Source organism: Elgaria multicarinata, chromosome 1 (genome assembly GCF_023053635.1).
Source record: "Elgaria multicarinata webbii isolate HBS135686 ecotype San Diego chromosome 1, rElgMul1.1.pri, whole genome shotgun sequence".
In the NCBI taxonomy this organism is placed as follows: domain Eukaryota; kingdom Metazoa; phylum Chordata; class Lepidosauria; order Squamata; family Anguidae; genus Elgaria; species Elgaria multicarinata.
In genome coordinates, this window is record NC_086171.1 from 14741185 (window position 1) to 14762693 (window position 21509).

The following is a 21509-nucleotide window of genomic DNA, read 5'->3' on the forward strand; positions in this document are numbered from 1 at the left end:
GCAAATGTTGACCATACTCCCAAAATACTGTTGGTTTGACCCCCCCTTTTTTTTTATGAGTATGACATTATTTTTTACCCGACTAAAATTCATGCTAGTGAAAGAGTATGCTAATATTTTTAGGATACAAAGAATACTTTAGCAGACAAAATGGCAAGACCCCTGAATTTTCAGCAATATTTTATACATTCTGTATATTTAAAAACACAATTTACTAAGGGTACAATCCTATGCATGTTTAGACAGAAAAAGGCTCTACAAATCATAGCCTGTCTCAGCCAGCATGGTAGTTGCAGGACTTCCTTCTGTCTAAACTTCCATAGGATCGTGCCCTAAATTGTGAATTCAAAAGGACGGCTAGCCCCATGTAATCACTTTGGAAGCATGGGCACAGGGATTGCTTCAGTTTTGAGGGGGCTCATGAGACAGGATGCCCTCTGATGAGCCCCATGCTACATCAGTGGGTAGGCTTATCTGACAGTCATGATGGAAAAGCTGCAGCACTATAATCAAGGTGTCCAAGTCACCATTTTAATTTCCCACCATTGTGCTGACACAGCATCACTCCAGAGTACAGATTTTGTGAAATCTGTTTTGCGGATTTGTCAGGCATCTTTTGCACATTGGCAAAGAACGCCTCTGTTGAGTTTCCCACTCTGCTTTGGATGGGGGAGACATAACAAATAACATAAAGCCCGGTTGAGGCACACCACCGTCAGGCTCCCAAGAACATCCTCCCTTCCCCTTCCATTACCTGGCAAGTCTGAGAATTAATGGGAGATGTAGTTCACCTAAGGCCTTCTGCTGCAATAATCTGCTGCACCCACCACCACTGCTGTTCCCATTTCTGTTTACCAGAGAAAGAAAAGGAGGTGTGTTTCAAGGAACACTGACAGCACGGGCTTTTGAGGGTGGGAAGGGTTGGTGAGGATGGGAGTGAGTAATTTTTCCAAGCCTTGGATTAACTTGGAAAAATGACCCATATTCTTCTAAAGGGTTTTCAAAAGAATTAATCCAAAGTGATCTTGGGAGAGTTCACCCTATTCTATACCATATTTAAGCTCTATACACATCTTTCAGAAACTGTGAACAAGGACAAAGGAGAGTCATTTGTGTGCAATTTATGTGGAAAAAGTTTGTCTCTGAGAAAAGATCTTCTATCATTATTTTGTACACTAGGAAAATGACTGGCTTGTATAACTGAAATAACTATTTTAAATTGAGAAGTAAGAAACATGGTATTCTCACAAAAGACCTTTTGATTTCCATACTTTCTGATCAAATATCTTGTACATTTCTTTAAAAGAAAATAGAATTAACAGAATCTGGTGGCGGGGGGATTGATTTGACTATAGGAGACATTTCAGCTAAGAAAAAATTGTTCATGTAAATTGAGTTACCAAATGTTTGAATTGAAATGAAACATCAAATAAGCATAAAGGATCTGGTATTGAATACAAATATTAATTGGAAAAAATATTGGAAAAAAATTATCATCTCTCCTTAAATATGAATATGCATATGTTAGGAGCACTGGAGAAATTTATCATATGATTGTTATGTACTAGTCTCTTCCGGCAGGCCTACCCAGATGAATTTTAAACCTAAGAATTTTAAGATGTTGTGATTGTTATTTTAATATTGCATTGGTTTTGTATTCTCTTTTAACTAGTTTTATTTATTATGTTGTATTTAATGTTGTTCCCTGCCTCAATCCAGAGGGAGAGGTGGGTAATAAATATGTTGTTGTTGTTGTCATCATCATCATCATCATCATCATCTCCAGTACCAAAGGCAGTAAGCCTGTGTGCACCAGTTGCTGGGGAACATGGGTGGGAGAGTACCATTGCAAGATGTCTCTGGTCAACAGTTGGTTGGCCACTTTGTGAACAGAGTATTGGGACTAGATTGACCCTAAGTCTGATCCAGCATGGCCCTTCTTATGTTCTTATGAATACGCATAAACTGGTACCATTTGCATGCAAATATTTTGTTCTAGCACTGAACTACAGACCTTGGCACATAAGTACAGTTGTTAATGTTGAAAATATCAAAAGGATATTGAAACTTTATTCATGGATAACAGAAGATAGCAAAGGTAGCAAAGATTTGTTGGGTGAATAGGAGGAAAAATAATGAGCATAATTAAGTTTGTGAATGCTTTCTAATGACTTTTGCAAATAGCACAGGGGGAAAAACTTATGATATTGCATGCTTATGTAAATATGACCTAGTTAATTAATTAATTAAAATGTAATTGTATTTTATTTTAATTGTTTTTAGCATTCTAATTGCAATAGTAAGGGTGACATATAAATGTAATTATAATAATAATTATTACTATTATTAGGCATTTTTGCAGCTGCTCTGCAGGCAAATTTCCCATCTATTTCAGTAAGAGCTTTGCCTGTGGAGATGCTGCAAAAGCATGAAAAACAGAGAAATAATAGACAACCAATAAAAATAACATAAAGTATTTCACGATCAGATATATTACTTTTATGTATGCTACATATATTCTTCCATTCATTTATATGTTTCAAGCTGCTGAATCAGTAAGAGAACTGCATGGTAAGGGTTATATAGACACTAGAGAATGCTAACTTTTTCAGGGGGGTTAAACACTGCCATCATGTTAATCAAGGTTGGCGTTTGTGTGTATGTTTTCTGTTTACCAAGTTGCAGCCATATAAGGCTTGATCCAGATTAGGATCATGGTGAGAGGAGGGGACTTTAACCCTTTCACCCTTCCATGGTTCCCCCTCTGGACTGCTTCTCCTCCCACAAAGTTCCTATCTGCATCAGGATAAAAGCTCCCATTGGCGCTAATGACAACCTTCCTCCCAGGGGCAAAAGGTCAAAGTCCCCTCCCTCCACATGGTGGTCAAAATCCTGAACATCCTCCCACAGTTGCTTTTTAACAATCATGTGATTAATGCCGCATCTAGTTTGGGTCTTAATCAATCTATGTGACTTAGGGCACAATCCTATTACTTCCGTGCCCGATGCTCATAAACCTCCGAACTTGAAGTCTTACAAGCATCCAGTACAGAACGGGAGGACTGGCAGAGGCGATCATCACCTCCACAGTTCCTCCCGCTCTGCATTTTAGCTAGATGAGGTTTTTTGCTTGTCTAGCTTGAGGGCATTGGAGAAGTTGGGAAAGAGGCTGGAGAGTCCTTGGGATAGCTCATATCCTAGGCTTTCCAGTCCCCTCCCCTCCCTGCCCATCAAAATGCCCTCTCTACCCCCTCTTCAAGGTCACTTTCCCAACAACTGCGAGGCAGCCATCATGGTTCTCTCCACGTCGCTTGCAAGGGGCAGGGGAGTGTGCATTCCCAGCTCTAAGGTCGGAGCACCATTTTCAACCTTGGACCCAGTTCATATGATCAAAACAAGCTTCAAACTTGTTTAAATTGTTGTTGTGTGCCAGGCACCATTAGCCTAATTATCTGTCCAGGTGCAGCTTGGCATGCCATCCAAACCTAGGTGGCATGGCTGTTGGAGGGGAAAACAACCTTCAAATAATCCACAGCCTGTTGTTTGGTTATTTGAGGGTTGTTTACCTTTCAAACAAGCCATGTTACCCAGGTTCAGATGACACACAAGCTGCACCTGGATGGATAATTAGGCAAACAGCATCTGGCACATGCCATGGTTTAAACAAGCCATGGTAGCTTGTTTACACATCAGTAGATTGTTTGATCAAATGAACTGGCCCTTGTATTGGGCTGTGGTAGTGAACCCTATCCAGAAGGAGGAAGCCAAAGATGGGCAGTACATGAGAAACACAGATGACTTTGCAGCCCAACCCTATACATGTTTATTTAGAAGTACTGTATTCAAGTCAAGTTCAATGAAGCTTATCCACATATAAGTGGGCAAAGGATCACAACCATCACCTTCAACAAACTCGATCTAGGAGGAAGGCAGAGAAGCTGCTACTATGCCCTCTTACACCAACACCACACACACACACACCAACTCATCAGATCAATAGTAGCTGTAGTTTTTTTATAAAGAAGCCTATGATTGCCGATGCAGAAGTGGACCTTCTCCTAATTTTCCATTTCAGAAAAAAGGTTAAAAAAGAAAGCTTCTATTGAGGCATACGCAAGAGAAAGACAGAAGTTACATGAGAGAAAGTGACTGAAGAGAAAAGGAAGGGTCTCTGAAACAGCATGTATCAGGGACACTTGATACATGCTAAACCAGGCTATATCCCAGGGCAAACCCCAGGATCATCCCTGTGCATCCACATGACACACAGGGGATCCCGGGATCAGAGAGGGATCATCCCTCCCTTGCCCCGGGATACAGCCCTGTACTTTGGGCCCGCTTTTTCACGGTCTCGGGCTGAGCCCAAGATCATGAAGTATGTGGCCCGTTTCCGTGGGTTTACCCAGCTTCGCGCGGAGTCAGGCGTGCTGCACCCATTGGGGTTAGGGTGGGGGCAGCGGGGAAACAAAATGAAATTTAAAAAAACACTTACCTTTGCACACGACCGTTCATGCACTCCTCTCCCTTTAAGAAATTTTTTAAAATGGCAGGCACGACGCCTCTCTTCCCGAGGTCATTGCGCCTTACGTGTAAACAGGGGCGAGATCTCACATTAATCACAACGCGAGGTCTCCCCTCCTCTCCCCCGGACTTTCAGGTAGGTCTAGCTAAGGCCTGAGTGAGGGACACAGGAGAGATTTACCCCAGCATCCAGACTGACTAGCCAAAAGCAGTAAGGGCTCATGTGTTGGAATCCATTAGGGAGAAAATTTTTCGCCGCAAGATTCTAGTCATGCTGCTGGAACTTAAGCCCTAACTTCCTAGGGACTGTTTCTTTTGCTTGTAAATACTGTTACTTCCTTGGAAGCATAATCTATAAAACCAAGAGGATATATTTATAAATATATTTATATGCTGCTTTTCAGCCTGTAAGCAGCTCACACTACTAGCCACAGCAACGCTTTTCAACTGGACACAGTTTACAGCCAAACACATCATCCTATGAGAATGCTATAGAATGTCCTAACTAGGGATGGGTGAGTAATTCGTTAAGTTCACATTAAAATACGAACTGATCAAATTTGCTCTTCCTAAACCTAAACACAAACCAGAATACATTTAGATATAAAAATCTGTATTTCTCTGCTGTTTGAAAATTAAAAACTGTACTAAAACAAATTGTACGTATAGAAGTGCCTACAAAAATGCATATATTTTGGGGGGAAATGTGCACAAAATGCTTTATTTCATAGAAAGATCACTTTCAAAAATGTATATGTTCGGGGAAAAAATAGCAAGTTTCAGAATATGCACAGAAAAATGCATACGAATTTTCATGTGGACTAAAACAAAAATTCGCACTCCAATGCAGAAACAGGACAGAACAAACTAAAAAAGTGGATAAATGAGAACTTAGGCAACATCGAGCTTGACAGAATCACCCATCCCTAGTTCTGACCCTCTGCAAGAGAAAGAGGTACAGACAGGTCTCTCCTATGGCTGCTTAGGAGAGGCTTTCCATCTTCCCGAATTTTCAGATTCTCAAGCAATAGGTATATCATTTCCATAGCCCTAGAATGGCAGCTCCCAGAGAATGAAAATGTCTGTACCGTGTCCAAGAAAAGATGCTAGTCAGGAAAACAACAACAATGACACACAGCCATATGGTGAGAACCCATCAACTGAGACCAGGGCCGGCGCTACCATTAGGCCAACTAGGCAGCCCGCCTAGGACGCAGACCTCAGAGGGGCACATTACTGACCTTTAAGGGTCACAGTTTTATACAAATTATCTGTTTTAAGAAAAACATAATAAAAGGAAAATATAATAGTTCAGAAATTTTCTTGATCAGCTGAATCAAAGTTGGTAATTTTTGGGTGTGTGTGTGTGTGCAAGTAGCTCGCCTTGCCTAGGGTGCAAAATAGTCTGGCACCGGCCCTGACTGAGACCAGATAAATGCAATTCCCCACTGCCGTTCAGTATTATCCACTGATTACCACTATGGTGGCTCTTACATTCTCCAGTCCAAGCAAAACTAAGAGTGGGATTGTAGTCATTCCCCCCTGGATCCATTCTTCCAAGGAAACAGTGCCATCATGGTCATAGTCAATTTCTTCCATCATTTCATGAAGAATCTGTGGAATAAAAAGAAAACAAATGTATTAAAATAAGTGACATCAAGATAGACACGATATGTAAAAGCTAAGACCCACCTATTATACATGGAAATGCGTACTTATTTATTTAATTACGCCAAAGGCTTATTCTTGACATACATTTTGTACTTTTATATCGGTTTTGTTAATAGCCTTTGGCTTGCAAATAAATGACATGAGATGACACAAGGAAACAGAAAGTGATAGTATGTCTCATAGTTGCTTTGGGATGACAATAAAAGAAATACATGACATATAATTTTATGGGGGGCAGAATCAAGCGATATGGTTTGTAACTGTTTGTTTCCTATTTTACCATGTTTACAGTGCAGTCCTATGCATGTATACTCAGAAGTAAATCCCATCGAGTTCAATAAGGCTTACTCCCACGTAAGTTTGCATAGGATTGCAATCTCCCAGTAGTACTTGCTTTAATTTTATCTCTGGAATTTATTGGAAATGTTGGAAATGTTGATCAGTAAACTGGGAAATTACAAAAGCTCATTTAAGATTTCAAAGGTCTTTACTTAGTTATACACTAATTAACTAAGAATAAAGAAGGGAAGACAAATCATATGTTTACGATGTGCTTCCATGGCAACCCTGCCTGCTGCCATTTTACAGTGCCCAGCTCATGGCCCAGCAAAATAAATCAGCCAGCCTTACTGGATAAAAGAGTATGTTATTTTCCCACCAAGCTGCATCTGAGGAAGAGCTGAGAATGAGATGGCAAGGCCCCCTCCATTGGCTTAGCTGGACTCGGCTGCAAGTCTCTCCTGCTGTGACCAGTCCACTTGATCATTATATAACAGCATGAAAGAAACAGAATCTAAATATAGGCCTAATCTACACCTTGCAGGATATTGTACTAGGAAAGCAGTATGAAAGCAATATATATAAGGCAGGAGCCACACCAAGTAGGATATTGCACTACGAAAGTGGTATGTGTAGATTAGGCCATGTCATTTTCTTTTCTTTTTGTCTTTTGTCTCTTTAAAAATAAAGGTTTACAGTTTAACAGAGTGCTCTGGTGGAAGTGTAGTTAGTAAATAAATTTATAAACAATAAAAATAATAATCTTGTTTAGTCTTGTCTGTTGCACTTAGTGAGTGACCATCATAGAATGTACCTCCTAAGATTCTCAATTTAAATGCAATAAAAGGCACTGGCCATCTGCAAAGATGGATACCTTACATTTTAACTTAAGTACTCAAATCGGAAAACCTTTGTCTGTGAAACAAGTACAGGATGTATTATGATCATGTCTTCCACATTTTTTTCATATGGGTCACATTTCTTTAATATGATTGTAGTTGCAATCCACTTTACCTTAATATCCGTCCCATTATTTTTCTGTTTTTGCAACACGAAACCAAAAAATAAATTTAAGCCACACTGCTATAAGAAATCATTAACATTAATGTAATTATTCAAAGCCCATGAACCTACCCATATACTACATTCAGCATATAAATACTTTATCAAGATGCCTCCTCTGAGGGAAGCTCAGAGGATAGCAACTCAGGAGAGGGCCTTCAAGGTGGTAGCCCCTCAATTATGAAATGATCTCAATGAGTCCGGTACGGTGCCAACAGTTACCTTTTCGGTGCCAGGTTAAGACCTCTGTCTTCTTTCAGCCATTTGGCATCATATGATGAGGTATTAATCATGCCTCCGTTTTATTTATCGCTGACTGCTTGAAATTTAGATGTAATTTGACCGTGTGTGTTGTCTGTTTATAAGTTTGTCTACAAATGGATATACACTTTGTATAATGCATTTTTAATGGTTTTTAATCTTTGTAAACTACCCAGAGAGCTTAGGTTATTGGGCAGTATAGAAATGCAATAAATGAATGAAATGAATGAATGAAAACAGTTGTGAGATGCTTCCATTATTAATTAAATCAGTGACCTGAGGAAATGCTTACTGGACTGAGTTCAGTGACATCCCATTCAAGATATTCTGCAACATGCATCATTTGAGTGATGATGTTTTCCAGCTCCTAAGCATGGAAGCAAGACACAGAAGCCTTTTTAATTAAACATAATTATGTATATCTTCCCTTGCCATCCTAAAATTCAAATGAACTATTCTAATGCCAACTAAAAGAGTTATTTTAACTGACATTGTAAAACAACTTCTTAATTAATTATATTTTGTAGAAACAACATTTTAAAATGCTAATTCTGAAACACAACTGAGAGCAGAAAGGAACTAGAAAAAGGGACTACAGAATCAAGCAAGATCAGACAGCTGTAGAAGCTAACAGAATCCTGATGTACAGGTAGCCATGTTACAGCACCTGACCCAAAATATGACCATGCTGTCTTTTCGAGTTTCCACCAAACCCCCCAATCTCAGCTTGCTCTAGAGCAGGGATGGGGAATCTGTGACTGTCCAGACATTGGTGGACTCCAATTCCCATCAGTCCTAGGCAGCATAACCAATGGTCAGGATTATAGGAGTTGTAGTCAGGGGAGCCCACCCCTTTTGGGGCCAAGATAAATGAAATGTTAATTGCAAGACGGAGGTCAGTAAATAAAGTGATGACACACAGAAGTTTGGGTTTAAACAGGGCCACATTTATTTAAAGATCTGCAAAGGGGGAACCTAAAGTGGCATCCAGTCTGGCCTGGTTCAGACCTTTCTGAGCAGGGCGAGCCATTCATGCCCTGTGGGTTGGCACTGTAGATTTCACCCTCCCACTGGCGACCCCTTTTGGGGTAGGGAGACCTTCCAGTGTCACCCCAGTCAGCCCACAAGGCTCAAAACTGGGAGCCCTCAGGAATTACCAGCCACCGCAACAGTGCCTGTGAATGCTCACCATTAGAAAATCCTTCTGGATGCCGGTTCCTTCCTGTCTATCATCAAATATGACCAAATTAACAAGCAATGCCAAATCAACCTATTTATACTCCCAGGCTGTCTTACAATGTAAAGTAGGCGAAAAACCCACGAACAATTTAGAACATGAGCAAAAAATTCCTACTCGGCCTCGAATGGCAACCAGAGATCCCACACTGTCTACAGGGAGGGAGGGAGCCGTGCGATCAAAGAGGAAACTAGGAGGATAAGAGCCTATTTGTAGGCCAACATGTATACGCCTCCCAGCTCAGTGGCACCACTTGCTTCTGGCCAATCGGGGCACGGCACATCTCCTTTCTTCCCCCATTTGCAAATGCTTCCCCACACCCATGACTTGCCAGGTGTAGCATAATGGCTCTTGTGTGAATGCAATCAACATGTATGTAGTTGTGTAAATATCAGCCATAAGGAAGCCTAAGTGGCTTCTGGACTATTGGAGTGAGCAGAACTTTAACTCTTTCTTTTCCTGCCATGGTCGTGAGAAAAAACACCTCTCTGAATCCGCTAGTATCACTTCAAGGGAAGTTCCTATTGGCAGCAATAGAGGCTTCCCTTCAAATGCAGCTTAGCAGGTTTAATTCTCTCCCCCATCCATCATGGTTCCATAGAATCTGTGTCACACCTATTTATTATTTATTGCCATTTATATGCCACCTTATAATATAAAGTTCTCTGGCTGACCTATACCTAGTTTGACCCCTAGACCTTTCAGATTGTCCTGATATTTAATGACTCGGGTTACAACAACAATAAATTATTTTAATGGAATACGACTTTATTTTATTGCTTATTTTTCACCTGTGTTAAAACATGTTGCCAGTCCTGTCTTTGTGACAGGTAGGATATCGCCTAGATAAGAAGTTTTCAACCTTTTGAGGCCTGGGATCCTCCTTTAGCCCAAACATGCATAATAGGACCCACTCTTTAAATTTCTTACCATGTGTGCATATGGAAGTAGTTTCACGTACTATCTCTAACAGCAAAGGCAGTAAGCCTATGTAAATCACTTGCTGGGGAATATGCATGGGAGGTTGGCCACTGTGATGGACCCTTGGTCTGATCTAGCACAGCTTCTCTTATGTTCTTATGTTCATTGGTTCGACCCACTTAATATCAGGCTGCTGGTTCCATCCCACAACTCAAAAACCAACAATTTCAATAAATTGTTCCTTTGCTTATCTTACTTATTTCTAATTAACAAATCAATTCCGCATTCACATGGATTCCTTACAGTGGTTTGAAAACAAATGTTGTGCAAATGGAAAGCACTTTCACATACTCAAGAGGTTTCTAAAATTTTCTGTGATTCACCCTTCCATTTTCACCTCCCTGATACACATACCATTCTGTTACAGAGGGTACCCTAACTTTTAGGGACAGATTTTTGAGAGGCACAGAGAGTTGTAGATGAAAGGGGAAGAAAAATGTCTTGGTCTGGGAGAAGAACATAAAAAGTAGGATTCAAGGCAATTTGTTGGAAGAGCCGTATAAGTAGATAGCTAATCTCATGAATATCAGCACAACCTGCCCCAACCCACTCCCAACCATGGATAGTTAGGGAAGAAATTTTTCTTAGGAGGACCATGTCTAAAATTTCACTGATGACAAATAGGTTTATTATAAAAACCATGGGATGGATCCAGACTAAATTAGTTGCACTTAGGGCCCCACTGACTTGAATTAGTGCCACTGATTTGAATGTGAACTCTGTGTAAGTAAGTAACTTAGACTGGATCCAACCTGGCTGCTGTATATTTAACAGCAAGACCTGCAGATTTTTACAAGTTTACTATTTCAGTCATACTATTGTATTAATGAATGCTGTTATTAATTCATAAAATTACCGAACTATCCAGGAAACCATTTCCATCTGTGTCATACAAGCGAAACATAACTAAGGAGAAAGAAAATATTAAAATCATTATCTAAGAAAAAGATGGAGCCGAATTTTAAATTCACATCTTGCAATTACTAGCAGACCTGAAAACTCAATTTATTCTCAGAATTAGATTGTCCTAAAATCAATAGTAGAATTTATTTTCTTTCCACACACCACAATCATTGCCATCACCCAAAACAACCTAGCATCTTTCCTGAATAAGAGTCTTTAACAATAAGCAAGCATGTAAGTTTACCTCCTCTTCAGTTAGCAATATATTAAGGGTGCAATCCTGTTTAGACAGAAGAAAATCCTACAACTCCCAGCATTTCCCAGACAGCCATGCTGGCTGGGGAATACTGGGAGTTGTAGGACTTTTTTCTGTCTAAACATGCATAGGATTTCACCCCAAATGCATGTAATTAAATGCCATGTGTCCAGCTTGGTGAATGTTGATGTTTACCAGTAGTTCTAGAAAATACCCTTCCCTGCCTTTCACCTTTTCCCCTTGAAAAAAAATGGATTACATAAATTATTGCAATCACCTAAAATATATGTAATACTGACATGTATGTTATGTCCTTCTTATAGAGTGTACACTTTATAAGACATCACATTTTTGTACAGACTGTACTCATGTGGATAACATAATATGTGATTAGGGTGATCATAGGTAAGGCTGGAAACAATTCCCACATTCAACGTGAAACTATTACTCAGCTTCTGTACCAGCTACAGAATAACTTGAACAGTAGATTGCCCAGTTCACACATTTTGTCTTCATAATTGCATACCTGGGGACAGTCTGAGCTATGTGTATGGAGGAGTAAAACAGTTAGCATGAACCAGCCTTAGTCTGCCAGTAGAAAAACATTTTCATCCTGAAATAAGTTCTTAAAACTTCTCTCTCTCTCTCTCTTTCTCCATAGTCACATATAAAAATAAATAAATAATTTGAACAGCACAATAAGAATGCTATACAATTAAATCAACTTGAATAAACTATTGAATAAACTATTGGAAAATAAATTGTTTTACAGGGCACAGAGTATCTATAAAAACAAACACAGGAACAAGACTGGAAAAAATATCTGATCTCTCAACTTGCAATGAATCTGAATCTCCAGCAGATAGAGCTTACTGTCTATATTTTCACAGCAGACGTTAATAATCTGCATTGCTACTACTAAAATGCATCAAAGACTTGAAAAGATTCTAGACATTGAAACTTAATGAATGGGCATAATCCAACAAATATTATTTATTTTTAACATTTTTTTTAATGGAAGAGAGACATATACGTGCTTATTTATTTATTTATTTATTTATCATATTTATACCCCGCTCTTCAGCCAAGAAAGGCTCTCATTTTACTAAAAAATCAGTGGGACTCCAAAGTGCTTAATTTTGTCTAGATTCTAGCCAAAACCTTCAATGTGTTATACGGATTTGCATAACAGTTTGTTTCTTGGGAATAGCCAGCTTTCTATCTTAATTGCTCTCTGAATGTGTTTAAGTGACATCTTGAGCTCAGCAGTACTTGCAGTTCAAAAGTACTATGAGCTTTCCTGGGGCTCGGATTGAATCTAGACTATTTCCATTTTTACAAGTTGCCATTTGTAAATCATGAACTGGAAGTCAAACTGTATCAGCATTAAACAATAAACAGTACAGGTGCAGTGGTTGGCCCTATACCTCACAACAAATCAGCTAAAAAAGAATCTGTTCCATTAATTCCACATCTGTTGCTAAGAGAGTTTGGTAAGTTAATCACCACATACTGGAAAAGACCAAAACTACCATCACCAATAGATGAAAAATGCATAAAAACTTGGCATGTCAGGAAAACGTTAAAATCCATATTAATTACGGAAGTATGGGCTGGATAGGATCAAAATTGATGTTATATTTAAAATACAAGCAAACGCTGGAGACACATGTTATTCTGGAATAGGAATTTTCACAGCAAACCATATACATTTGGAAATGCTTGTCAATTTTATAGTAATTATGATTGGTTATAATGGTGATTTCCTATTTTTGATGCTCTTGTGTTTTTTTATTTTGTGTCTTAGACACTAATTCAACACTAAATTGAGTAGTTTCATTCTTTTTCTATTTTCTCAATAAATCTTTTTGAATCTACTAGTAAGAGTTTGTGCCTTTCAGACTATTTTACGTGTGCCCCTTCTCTACCTGATAGCACACCTTGAAAGCCATTACATATATGGTCATCTACGAATCATTAAGACTTAAATGCAGACAGAGAAATTAGGAAACATCTGAAACATCCTTTACACCTCCAATTTGTAATAACGAAATACAAAGATATTTTGTTGTTAATAGATTATACAAATGATTATCTAAGAGGGTATTTAAAAAGCAGTAGTGACTTGCCGCATATAAAGTACATACATTCTAATTTGTCTTCAGGTCTTCCTCTTTCAAGAAGGGAAAGATAACAAACAATATCTTTCAATTGGATTACATCTGGTATATGCAAAGTTGAAAGAGCTGGAGGTCGAGATGTACTCATACTTCTAGTAATTCGCAAACCTGTAACAATATTCACATTATGTTAAGTTTAATTTGAATAACAAAATGACAAATTATTTGAAAGACATGACCTATCCATGAGTATATTTGACTACCTACTCGGACAAGCCTCAATGTCATTGCAACATTTAGTGAAACTCGAGATCTTTGCATGAAGGATAGCCTAAACTATTTATTTATTTATTTATTTATTTATTTATTTATTATACTTATATACCGCTCCCATAGGCAGGGCTCTCTGGGCGGTTTACAGAAATTCTAAAATTGAGGTAAAAACAAGAATACAAAATTTAAAACTCTAAAACACAGTACATACACACATAAAGCATTAAAAACCAATTTAAAACTAAACATGTGGGTAATTAGGATGTGCCGCCATATGCCCGGGCAAAGAGGAAAGTCTTAACCTGGCGCCGGAAAGATAGTAGTGTTGGTGCCAGGCGAGCCTCATCAGGGAGATCATTCCACAGTCTGGGGGCCACCACCGAAAAGGCCCTATCCGGCGTTGCCACATTCTGAGCCTCTCTCGGAGTAGGCACCCGGAGGAGGTGCCAACACAATCTTACCAACACAATCTTATGCATGTTTGCTTGCTAGGAAGTTAAGTTCCATTGTGTCCAATACAGCTCAGTCCCAAATAAGTGTAGGTATGATTGCATTCTAAATAAAACCTCTACCATTCCTTAACACCTTTACAAGCAGAAGACCTGGGCCTAATCTACACCAAGCAGGATATTGCACTATGAAAGTGGTATATAAAAGGCAGGAGCCACACCAAGCGGTATGAAAGCAGTATATGTCATGTGTCAATGGGCCCCAACAGTTGTCAGTGCACTTCAATACCGCTATAAAGCAGTACTGTGGCTCCTGCCTTTTATATATCGCTTTCATAGTGCAATATCCTGCTTGGTGTAGATTAGGCCCAAGGCATTTTCATCATGGTCAGCAACATTTTCCTACCCACTCCCTTTTTTTCACATCCTGATGAAAGGTTTCGATGAACTCAAATGTTTGCTCACTTCTTTGTAAATTTTGGGCACAGCAATCCTACAGTCACTGGGAGAGCATCCCAGGGATCATAGGATATATTGTATTGCCTTTCCCAAGGCGTTAAGACACTCCTATGATCTCAGGAGGGGGAATCCAACATTGGGCCATTTCCCTGCCTGTTCCTCCTGCCTCTGTCATTCCTCCCGTTCTGCCTGGATCTTGCCAATAAGGCACACTGAGGGCTTTGATTTCCATCTTGATAAATCGCAATACAAAGGTATGGTGCTACTGTTTCTTTGCTTCTTAGGTTAATTTTACAGGAATTTCTTTAAAATACTTTCATTATCATTAAAACATATTTGTTCTTCTAGCTTTTTCATTTTGTTTTTGGAGCCATAGAAAATTCACAACTTTTTTCTCAGAAAGGATTAATGTGCTCTCCCCACCCTCAAAAAAGCTTTCCTCCCCACTACATTTCTAGCTTTAGTGTGAGAAACAAACCCAGTATGTATTAATTTATGGTAACCCTTGAACAGTACATTATCCAAATATAACGAGATCATTAAAACATTTGTAAAAACTAAGACAGCAGTCCAGTTGCCGTTAGGTCTCAGTGGCTTCAGTGAACTGGGTATAACTGTATGCTGGATTTGCAGATGAAGAAAAAGAGTCCTAAATAATAACTCAGCAGGACATTTCAGCAACACCAGTCCTTGTGTTCCATAGAAAATTTAGGATTATACTATACATGTAACATTAGAATACTAGAAAGGACAGGTAAATAAAATACAAGTCAGGTATTATGAACCTTATAACTACGGGTTGGTCATTGCGCACTTCAGGATCAAACTATAAGTTACAGCAAATGTATGTAAGGACCCAATGGGAGCCTTTTCACTGGGAAAGTTGCTTTGGAAGGAGTGACTGGATTGGAGAATCAGCAAGGGTGAGGGTGGGAATGCTTAACCCTTCCCCTGTCTGCTGTTTCCCCCACTGCAAATTGTTGCCCCATTGGCTTTTGCCACTATGGTGTTTCAAACATGTATTTGTCAGGATTGCATCAAATTGAGCTAAGTCTAGGACTAGTCCAAGCTCTTAATCTGAACCTCTATGTCCAACTTAAAACTGCAACTGCTATTTCTCCCCCTCTCCCACTAGCTGAAGGCAGAGTCATTTCAAAAGGCTGGAGAACCAGAGAGTTGCACGAAAGCTTTTTGATTATGCTCTTGAATAAGTGGCAAACGAGGTAAAAAAAATTGTCTCGACTGTTACTGTCTTGACTGAGCCTAACTAATAAAACCACATTTTATGCAAGTACTCACCTCCTGGAAGGAGCGGAGGCTTATTCTTTACCAAAGGACTACTGTGAGGGACTTTGTTACCAAACGACATAAAGAGATGTTCGCAAAACTCTTCTGGTAGGTTAGCCTCCAAGAAAGTCTTCATAAATAACTTGAAACCTTCTAAGTCAATTGTCTGTAGAGTAATACAGGAAATTAGCTATGACTGGATATTTCAAGATAATTCTTGGACTTAAATCCAGTATCACACTAGCAAATGTCTACTAGCACAGCAGGCTTTCCTTCCTCTTCGTTCTACAGCATTCCATGCCACCTCAAAACTTGCTTAGGAAGATTGCCCAGATCTCCAGGGCAGATTTTGATGGCATGGGAGTTACATCCCCTGAGGAAGCATTACCATCATTGGAAATACAGCATTAGATCCCACCTATAATCTTGTATATATTGCTGTAGGCAGCAGCAGAAACAATAAACACTCTTAGAATACCTTGTGGATATAAGACTACATTTCAACTGGCATTAAATTCTAAAAAAAAAAATTACTTAAATGTCTGTACCAACTTTTCCACCACCATAGTTATTGCCAAGTTACTGCAGCCCCCTCCTATGGAATTCCCTGCCTCTGGAGTTCAGGCAGGTGCCAACTTTGTATTCCTTTTGGTGCCTCCTGAAAACGTCATTGTTCCAGGAAGCCTTTCCTTAATGACCAGCCACGGTTCACTTTTCATTTAGCTTCTTTTAAAATTTATTTTAAAAGTGTTTTATTCTGTTTTTATTTTATTTTATCTTGTACACTGCTCTGAAATTTTGACTGGGGAGTGGTATATAAATATTGTAAATAAATAAATAAATAATAAACCTGTTTGAAACCTGATTAGGTTGGCCAACTATGGTTTAGGCTAACTACAGCTAGTGAAAATGTCAATTCAAATATAGTCTTAATTATAGTTCTCTCCAAACTGAAAGGAAACACATGAGCCAATAGGATGTTCCCTGTGAGTTGTTGAGGCAGAGTTATATCTGCACTAAATTATTTAGATAGGATACTTTTGAGGCTTGTTTCTGTTTTTATAGAAACCCAGTAACTACAATATTTCAGCTCTTTGACAGAACAAACAGGTTCCCCAAACCCGGAAGTCAGGATTAATGGTTAAACAAATGCTCCAAGGGCCATAACGTTATGTCCATTAACAGTATGTTTCATTTATTCACATTTTTTATCCTTTAAGTATTGTTTTATATAGTCCATTACCTTATACCGTGTTCGTGATGCACATAGTTTCTATTGTATTTAATTGGATTTAATACATTTTATTGGCCTTTATTTTATATTTATGTCACCCTGGGAACTTCATCTATAGAGTGACTCACTAGTGGAATGAATGAATGAATGAATGAATGAATGAATGAATGAATAAATAAATAACCAAGCAAATGTAATCAAATTCTGCTTGTTTAATCAATTACTGATAGTCAGATTCACTTCTGAAATATATGGGTTGGATGCAGGTTTAGGTGTGTGCAACTGGCCTGGCTGAAGCAGACTTCCCCATCCCCTCTTTCCCACAGCAGCCTCTCCAGCCACCCAAAATATTACACAAAGGCTATGGGGACCCTGCTGAATGGTGCAGGCTGTGGTGTGAAGGGAAGAGGGGATTCTCGAAAATCAGGCAGAGGTACATTCTGCGAGCAGAGCTCAGCCCAATTTTAGGAGAATCCCCCTCCCTCTTCAGCTCCCTACATCACTGCCTGCCCCATTCAGCTGCTCCCCCTCCCCGACCCTATGTGTCAGGGAGTGGATTAGGGCTGGAAGAACCTCCATGTGGAAGAAGCGAGGTAAGTTCACAGAAACGGACATACATATCTGCACCTGCTAAAATCTGGATCCAGCTCTATGTCTACATGCAGTATAATGCCTCATTCAGGGCATGCTTATCTATTGATTTATTAGGGATAGCCAAACTATGAATGATCCCTGGCGATGCTGAAATTCTTTGGTTGGTGGACTCTATTAGATGCCAGTGTTGAGTTCAATATTTATCTAACTTCATCCTTGGCCTTTAAACTGGCAACGTTAGAAAAATATAGACATAGTTTAGAACCGCAATTTCTACCAGATTGGTCAAGAAAACCTTCTCATTTCTACAAGACAAAGCACGTAGTACACAACACCGAAATGCAAAACCAGTGAAATGGCAGACTCCGCATCTGTGATATCTTGGAAGAAATATATTCACAGCAATTTTAATAGGAGAATTAAGCTTACTCGTTTTATGACTGATGGTTAAGCATATTCATCCACTTTATTAGGCCCCTATGTCACAGTGCTTGCAGAAATCAAGTGGAATAAAAATTATTGGTGTATACTGTCCTCTAAATATAAATGCTCTCTCTCGCTGTCTGTGCCTGCCTGCACTGCCAATTCCCCAAATGTTTTTAGAATACCTATACACAAATTGCTGCAAGTAATAAATATTCTTTCCCTAATTAGAAGGAAAATAAAGTAAGATGCCTTTGCTCTACATAGCTTGACAGGTGCACAACCATCACAACCATAAATGAAATAGGAAGAGAATGATGAATATAAAATGAATACGCAAACAATTGTGCCATCTGTAAAGAGAAAATGTGCCATCTGTATATAGAAATCATACCTAAGAGATCTAGTGTGATTTTCTGAAAAGAAGCATATCGATAAGAGTGATATATGTACAATAACTTTAGGAATGTGTAAGTTGCTTCATTAAAGCATCTAATTAAAGCCCCTTTAAATACATCTAAATATTTAGCTCATCCAAATCCAAAGAGGTTGATTTGTATACAATAGCAGGAGTCAGTGTTGCTTATTCTTATTCTAAAGATAGACAGTATGAAAACTGGGTAAGATTAATCCCCAACCCTTCCTAGGCGAGGTCTATAGAGCATGAGTAGAGGAGAAAAGGAAGGCCACATACCCTAGGTCTAACTAACTCCTTTGGGGTCCCTTTGGAGTTAGACTAACTCCAAAGGTACACCAAAGGGGGCAATGCTGACTGACCTCTCAACCTTCTTCAGGCCAAAGTAGCCCCCTCTCTTTTTATCTTACACAGGTTTGTATATGTTCCTTTTTGGATGATTCAGCTCTCTCACCTTCGTTGCTCACCTTTTCAGCATTCTTCGGCAGCCAGCAACCCTCTCCTCCTTTCTCCACTGTCCATACTTCTTAGACAATTGTTTCTGGCTCCACCCTCTCCACACTTCTTCAGCAATATCCTCCCTCTTCTCTCCCACCTGATGTTCATATCTCTTCAATTATTTCCCTCTCCTGCACACCGAATGCTTACGCTTTGCCCTTAGAGGGTATCTGCAACTCAAGCAACTGCAGACAGCAGTGATTGCCCAGTCTGTTGGCATCTCAGGGAGGCACTGTTTAGACAGTGGCTAAAGAGCCACTATCGAAATGTCCTAAACCACAGTTTGACCTCCCAGCAATATAGCTTACTCCCTACAATCTACACATTTTGTAAAAAATATGGAAATGAGGTGAACAACAAGTCAATATTTTACATTTTCTGTAGCTCTATTATTTTACAAAAGTATATGAGATTACAGGTGCTTCAAATGGACAGCTCCTAGCATTACCAACAAAATGAATTATGCCTGTTCGCACGATCAAACAGCCCATTGTGGCTGGTGCATGCCAGTGGATATTCTAAATATTTAAGCCACAACCATAGCTTGTTGTGTCATCCAAACCCAGCTGGAGTGAGTTATATCAGCATTAAATGATCATCAGTGAACCCATGGCTTGTTTTAAGTTTATGCAAGGATTGTTTAACCCTCCCACAACCCACCCCTGCCAGATTCAGATGACACAACAACCATACCTTTGATTTTCAGGATGACCCCCATGGGTGCCAAGGGTTATCACGGCTTAAATAAGCCACGATGAGCCACGGCAATCACGCAAACCCATTCATTGTATAGCTATTTAGTTTTTCTCTCCTTAATGGTTCTTTTTGTGGTAATAAAAAAAGACAGAAGAAGCATGGAAGACTTTCAAACTGAAGATGATGTCTAGACCACCATTAACACCCCATATTTGAGACAGGATGGTTGCATAATAAAAGTCTTGTCAGGAAAAAATCTAGAAAAATATTGATATTATTAAAATATATTTGTCATCAAAATCTGAGTGTGTCAGTAAAGCTCCACAAATAAATACCATCCTTTTGATATATCAGCAAAAATAACCATAAAAATGCTTACTTGATTCAGAACATCTTGCTTCTGGAGCGCATGCAAAGAAATTATGCATATATAACATTAATAGAACTCTTATCCATTCTCAGTCTCATTCTTAAAACAGAATCTTAAGCTGAAAATTCACTTTCATAGCTAAGCAGATCAGAAAGTAATCATGCAATGAAAAACAATTATTATTATTATTATTATTATTGTGCTACACCTAATCCTAGTAGTATTATTAGTGTAAGTGCAAAGAAATTATTCTAGCACAAATTAACAAAAAGTTATGAATTCTTGATAGCCTTTTCTGTTATGAAACAAAGTTAATATAAGCTCCTATATAATTTCACATGAAATTCACCCTCCCATTTTTTTCATGATTCATACTGAGTACAAACATGTTTCTTCTACGAAAAGTACAAGCTGCCAAATCATCAGTAGAGCAACAAAGACGTGTCAAGAAACATTCTTCACATTTTTGCATTTTGCATCTAATTGAAACATGATTCCAGGTAATCCAAAACTTTGTCCATGTGAACATTCCATACACCAACTCTTTCAATGGTGTCCATCATCCCACCTGCACATCAGTTAGCGTGCAACGATTGGACATGTGTTGGGCTGGGAAGCTGGTGTTATATGAATCGCAATCTTTGAGCAAAATCCACAGGGTGCTTATGCCTCCACCAATTCCTTCTGCAAGTGGTAGGTACTGCCAATTCAATTGCGCAAGTGGGACCTGCCATTTATGCAAAGGAAATTTAGCACTTCCTAGGTGAAGCCACAAAACACGAGGAAATGCTCATTTCCGGAAGGAGCCAGGGTGGCAGAGCTCCCTAATGCAAGCTCCGCCAACCTAACTCTTTTCAGAAAGGAGCATTTCTGCTTGTTTCTCATTTCCCCAAAAGAGCTAAACTGTCATTGCACAAGCAGTGGGCGCCACTTGCACAACAGAATTGGTGAGGCATAAGAGAATCGGTGACAGTATAAGCACTCCGCTGGATTCCACCAATCGGTCAGATTTAAATTAAATAGCATGTGGGTAAGTTTTGCTTGCTTGCCTGCATCATGTTTCAATTGAGTTTGTATGAAACAAAAGTGAGGAACCCATGAACTACTAGACTTCTGTGCAGGTGTTCACCTGCAAAACATGAGAGATTAAACCGAGGAGGAAATGTGGTTGTTCATGCAAACCTTGCCCCTAAATGCCTGTTTGCTCTTAGAGATCTTCACACAAAGATATGAAAGATATAAAAGATCTAGCCTCCATATTTGAAAATCCTGCCTTATCAGGGTTCTCAGACATGGAGAGGTTTTTAGGCATGTTCAACTGAACATACCTACAGCCTTCTTTGAGATCTTCATGCTAAATATATGACGCGTATAGCCTGATTATAGGTAAGCTTTTAAGTTTGATACACGAAGGTTACCCAGTTTTTCTCCCCTGACGCAGATCTCCCATTTGTCCTTACAACCACTCTCATTATTTTATTCCCATTTCACAAGTGGGCAACTTAATGGAAGTTTACAGC

General features: G+C 39.2%; 1 protein-coding gene across 1 annotated transcript in view; it reads right to left on the bottom strand.

Annotated features, from left to right (window-relative positions):
* DGKB (diacylglycerol kinase beta) overlaps nt 1-21509 on the bottom strand; it is a 317020-nt gene that overhangs the window by 268448 nt on the left and 27063 nt on the right. Inside the window, exons 4-9 of the mRNA XM_063123607.1 lie at nt 19999-20019; nt 15772-15925; nt 13319-13459; nt 10869-10918; nt 8087-8161; nt 6016-6135 (exon numbers count right to left, since the gene is read on the bottom strand). Coding sequence (XP_062979677.1) covers nt 6016-6135; nt 8087-8161; nt 10869-10918; nt 13319-13459; nt 15772-15925; nt 19999-20019 — 561 coding nt within the window. The remainder of the gene's footprint in view (nt 1-6015; nt 6136-8086; nt 8162-10868; nt 10919-13318; nt 13460-15771; nt 15926-19998; nt 20020-21509) is intronic.